The sequence below is a fragment of the Notolepis coatsorum genome, assembly GCF_963971535.1.
Source record: "Notolepis coatsorum genome assembly, contig: SCAFFOLD_3406, whole genome shotgun sequence".
Lineage (NCBI taxonomy): Eukaryota > Metazoa > Chordata > Actinopteri > Aulopiformes > Paralepididae > Notolepis > Notolepis coatsorum.
Window position 1 is genome coordinate 9,311 of NW_028174235.1, and position 6,110 is coordinate 15,420.

At 40.9% G+C, this 6,110-nt stretch overlaps 1 protein-coding gene across 1 annotated transcript; it reads left to right on the forward strand.

Moving 5' to 3' along the window:
* Positions 1-221: 221 nt before the first annotated feature.
* LOC311247610 (cullin-3-B-like) lies at positions 222-824 on the forward strand (the record flags this gene model as incomplete). Its single annotated transcript, XM_084338636.1, has 1 exon — positions 222-824. One exon carries the CDS (start codon positions 222-224, stop codon positions 822-824), a length of 603 nt encoding a protein of 200 aa, XP_084194762.1.
* Between the last annotated feature and the right edge of the window lie 5,286 nt (positions 825-6,110).

A 6,110-nucleotide genomic window follows, 5' to 3' on the forward strand; every position in this document is an offset into this window, starting at 1 on the left:
TAGAACATTCTAGAACATTTGTGTTCTATATATTCAACAGAACCTGCTCTATCTCAGATCTCAGTAGACAAGTGAATATATCACTTGTTGTTTCCGGCTACTTGTCTGTAAGCTTGAATATATACTGTATTTTCCGCATTTTGAAACAGGACTGAAGATATCAACTGTTAAACAACATAGATTGAAACCTGCATTTCTCAAACATGCTTAGCCTTCGAAAGATGCCACTGGATGTATGTCAAGTCAACAACATCTGGGACCTTCTCAAGAATGCCATCCAGGAGATCCAGAGGAAGAGCAACAGCGGGCTGAGCTTGGTGGAGCTGTACAGGAACGCCTACATCATGGTGCTACACAAGCACGGCGAGAAGCTCTACACGGGCCTGCGGGAGGTGGTCACCGAGCACCTCAGCAACAAAGTACGAGAAGATGTCCTCAACTCTCTAAACAATAACTTTCTCCAAACACTGAATCAAGCCTGGATCGACCATCAGACTGCCATGGTGATGATCAGAGATATCCTCGGGTACATGGACTGTATCTATGTGCAGCAGAACAACGTGGATGACGTCTACAACCTGGGCCTCATCATCTTCCGGGACCAGGTGGTGCGATACGGCTGCGTCCGGGACCACCTGCTGGACATGATCGCCTGCGAGAGGAAGGGAGAGGTGGTGGACAGGGGAGCGATCAGGAACGCATGCCAGATGCTCATGATCCTGGGCCTGGAGGGCAGGTCGGTCTACGAGGAGGACTTAGAGGGCCCCTTCCTCGAGATGTCGGCCGAATTCTTCCAGATGGCTTTAACAGTCCTTAAAGCTTGAAATTCCCCCCCGTTACAGAGTTTAAAACCTTTATCTCCAACCTTTGTCAATCAAGTTGTACATGTTTTAATTTAATTTGTCATCCTTCCATCACAAATGTTCTAGAATGTTCTATTATGACACCATACTGGGACATCACGAATGTTCTATTATGACATCATACTGTGACATCACAAATGTTCTAGAATGTTCTATTATGACATACCGTGACATCACAAATGTTCTAGAATGTTCTATTATGACATCATACTGTGACATCACAAATGTTCAATTTGAATAAAGTGATTAATCTGATTAAATTAGTATTTTTTTCTTTTATTAAGTGGGCATTCATTATTTAGTATTTCCTGCCAACAAAGCAGAGACAAACGGCCCTCAATACATTTGAATGGGACATTTAGATTAGATTAGATTCAAATCTATTGTCGTCATACAGCACAAGTACAGTACAACGGAAATAAGTTGGCATCTAACCAGAGTGCAGGGTAACAGTATTAAAGGGCATTAACAATATACAGTACTCAACAACACACATACAATACACAAGTGATCATATGGAATATATACTGTATCGAAGCTATTGAGTAAATATGCTAATCTGTATGTACAATATTATTATGCACAGTGATATAAATGACACTATATAAATATAGAGTATACATACATTATGGTAGTAAGCCATACTCGCCATAAGAGTAGGTATGGGATATCAGATATAGATATAGTACATCCAACATGAACAGTGCACAGAGTGGATATTTATACAGGTATGTAAAGAGGAATATATGTAGATATATGCATACAGATATAGATAAATACATACTGTAATACAGTATATTGTACATGGCTATCATACAGTGTTATATGGTAGACTATATGAGGTAGGTAGGTATGAATACAGTGTAAGGCACTTTATGATGTACAGTGGATATGCAAACACAGTGTGCGATATGTAGTTGACTTCTGGGTATTATTCTGAGGCCTAGAAAGCAGATAAACAGCTATTACCTTTTTTATTTTTAAACAGTGTTTTTGTTCATTATCTATACGTAGGATGCCAATATGTCTCCAGGGCGCTGTGTATGGATCTTCATCTCAAGTTGTCCATTATTATTCATAGCGAGTTTCAATTTGATGCCAAAAACCTTTTATATAGTGTATGTTGTGAGATGAGAAGCTTAACTTTATTCTCCCCTAGTTCTTCAGAAGTGTTGGCAGATATGTATATGGTTGTGCTCATTTGAGTACCTCTGACGAAGAACCATATAACTCTAACTTTATTATTTGTTGTGTTCGTTCAGGGTTAAAGACAGTTTATTGTTTATTGTTTATTGTTTAAAAGGATCCCCATTAGCTGTCACCTAAGTGGCAAGCTAGTCTTCCTGGGGTCCACACAGAAAGACAACAGAAAACACAAAACATAACAACATGAGATACATATGACAATCACAATTAACAATGATAATCTAAAAACAGTAAAACATTGTAGACATCATTATCAACATCAGAATATTTTGCTCACATATTTAAGTAGTGCATTCTCAGGTGGTATTTGAAAGACACTTTACTATTCAATTTACTTATGTTCAGTGGGCAGTTATTCCAATGATTGATGGCACGATAAACAACAGTCCTCTTTAAAGCATTTGATTTTGGACGCGGTAACATAATCTGTCCATTATCAGCTGACCTAGTAAAATAAGAATGAACCTGACTGCATCTGACAATTTGTTTGTATAAGAAAACAGGTTGAGACGAAAAGGCAGTGTTCCTGAAAAATTTAACTGTGTTGAAAACCAGCCTATTATCTACCGTTAACCATGAGAGTTGCCGGTGCATAGTGATGGTGTTTGTTCTCATGGAACAATGTAAAACTAACCTTGCAGCTCTGTTCTGGGCAGTTTGCAATTTCTTTAGTTGACCTTTGGATGCAGAGGACCATACGGTGCACAATAATCTAGGTGACATAAAATTTAAGATTTCGCCACCTGTCCCACAATATATGTAGGGACATAAGAAAGACATTTCCTCAGCATGGAGATACCACTCCCCATCTTCTTCACTATGGTATCAATGTGTTCAGTAGAGGTTGAGTGTACTTTCTGGTGACATATCACATTCATACTCTCAACAGCTCTCTACAACTGCAAAAACACGGCAAAAACTATTTAAAAACGGATTTATATGGTTCTTAAAAGGGTTAATTTGTGATTCTGTGCCAACTCATCTTCAGGATTCTGGACATCGAATATGAGATGACCAACTTTGCCTACTATTATGTTGGCATTGGAACTGCTGTATTCATGCTGGGGTACTTTCAGGTCAGTCCAAACATTTTATTATGCTTATACAACACAAAAGCTGACGAACCATGCTTGTTTTGGTCTTAGTATAGTAAGAACAGTGTGTACCGACTACAGCGCTTCCCACAAATTCTCAGGTTATTTTGTAGTGCTGGCAAGCTGGGTCTGGCGATACACACAGTCAAGCAGTGGAAGGAACTGTGACAGACACATAACTAGAAATGTGTGATCAGTAGAGAGCAAATCTCCACTAGGCAGTAGCCACCCATTTATTTTCTAGTAGCCTACACGTTAGGCAGGGCTTAAGTGTCAGGGGCGGGGCAAACATAGACCAATGAAAGCCGATCTCCACCAGTATTCATATTACACTATTACATACTATTACTTAACCTGTGCAGTATCGCCCTCTTGTGTACAAAATGTATAACTTCCTGAATATGTATTTCAATTGACAATGATGGAAATTTATTAAAATAACATACTTGTCGTTGACCGATGTGGGCACTGGCAGTTTGATCCACCACAGACTTTTAGTTGGCGAGCTATGCTGAGCACACACACACATTTGAATACTTTATTTGGTTCCACAAATTATATTACATAAACAGGGAATCAAATGTATCGTGGCCAAGCAGCACTGAACACTTAAGGGTACACATAGCACCTCCTTCTCCACGCGGCTAAGCTGCCAATTATAGCTGAGACAGAGCAATATTTGGCAATTTGACACACACACACACGCACGCACTCACTCACTCACTCACTCACTCACTCACTCACTCACTCACTCACTCACTCACTCACTCACTCACTCACTCACTCACTCACTCACTCACTCACTCACTCACTCACTCACTCACTCACTCACTCACTCACTCACTCACTCACTCACTCACTCACTCACTCACTCACTGAAATGATTTGTGGTGGAGCTGTTTGATGTTGATACTGTGCTGGTTCGGTAGATCTCCCTGTGGGTGTCGTCTGCCGCCAGGCAGGTCCAGATCATCAGGAAGATGTACTTCAGCAAAGTGATGAGGATGGAGATCGGCTGGTTCGACTGCAACTCCGTAGGAGAGCTCAACACCCGCATGTCCGAGTGAGTTGTAGGGGACAAACAAATAGTGTATTTTTCTCATTGGGTGATTATGTGCTCGGACTTTACGATTCGGGACCTTCGACCCGACGCCGGTGTGATTCGAATTTTGAGAAGTGAGCGCGTTCCAATGATGATGTCAAAACGAATGGCAACTGGTCATTCTCACGCCTACACAGAGAGTTGGACGACGTTCCACTAACAAACGCTGCCGCCTAAACAGGAAGTAAACTAACTGGTGCTACCTTTGCTCATATATTATTGTTCCACCCGTATTATTTATTAACGAGTTATTGAGTCATATGAGAATAATTACATTTCATGGCGTCTGTGCAGCCTTGTTTATTCACTGTGTCCATGGAAAAACGACCATAAACATAAAGGTAGGCTTCCTGCGCACTTGACACTTTTTTCAATCTAATTTGGTAGCGGATATCCCAATTTGGTACAAATCTTTCCCCTATTGGACCGAGGTGTTTTGGAGGCTGAGGCGTACAGGCGTGGAGGCAGCTCTGGTCAATGGAAGCTCTGGAGGTCTAGAATTCTGTGGGACCATTTTGGGGGGAAAACCTCACACCTCAAAGGGGTAACTGCACTTGGAGTCAAAGGAGGGTGATTGTTCAGCATACAGTAGCTGTACGGTTTGAGTGTCTCTCACTGCTCCGCTCAGGCAAAATGTTATATACAATGTTGGAAAGAGGAGAGGAGAATGGAAGACTTCTAATAATACCTTTATTTCTCTACTCTAATATCAGGCAGCTGTGTTCCACTGAATATCAAATCTCACTTAGCCAAGTTTTTGAGATTCCAGTCATTGCCATCAAGGGTCCTCATTTTAGTATGGACTGGAATTTGGTTGCATAACCCATATAACTCTGTATGATGTATAACTCTGTATGATATGACAATAATGCTGTATATACCGTATATATATTTTGTATCTTACCGTATGTACTATCCACATGTGTCTGTACATACCTGCATATACTGTAATCATTTTATAATTCTGTACATTGTATTACTTACTTTCGTTGTATTGTACTGTGCTGTATAATGACAATACATTTTAATCGAATCAAATCAAATAGAATCTAATCTAATCTAATCTAATAATGCCACATTAAAGTTTAACCAATAATATTTATATACCCAACAATCGACATTACTTGCATGCAAATTAGCTCCTAAAACTTGTTACATATTTGCCATAATACAGCATGTGTTGTTTATTCAACCTGTGTTTCACACAGTGATATCAACAAGATCAACGACGCCATTGCGGACCAAGTTAGCATCTTCATACAGCGCTTCACCACCTTTGTGTGTGGCTTTGGACTGGGCTTCGTCAAAGGGTGGAAGCTCACCCTCGTCATCATCGCAGCTAGTCCGCTGATTGGTGTAGGGGCTGCTCTTATGGCTCTGGTGAGTCAGACAAGTGGCTTCTGGATGTGTTCTGTTCTGTTCTGTTCTGTTCTGTTCTGTTCTGTTCTGTTCTGTTCTGTTCTGTTCTGTTCTGTTCTGTTCTGTTCTGTTCTGATCTGTTCTGATCTGTTCTGTTCAGTTCTGTTCTGTTCTGTTCTGTTCTGTTCTGTTCTGTTCTGTTCTGTTCTGTTCTGTTCTGTTCTGATCTGATCTGTTCTGTTCTGTTCTGTTCTGTTCTGTTCAGTTCTGTTCTGTTCTGTTCTGTTCTGTGTCTGTTCTGTTCTGTTCTGTTCTGTTCTGTTTTGTTCTGTTCTGTTCTCCTCCTCTCCTCTCCTCTCCTCCCCTCTCCTCTCCTCTCCTCTCCTCTCCTCTCCTCTCCTCTCCTCTCCTCTCCTCTCCTCTCCTCTCCTCTCCTCTCTCTCTCCTCTCTCTCCTCTCCTCTCCTCTCCTCTCCTCTCTCCTCTC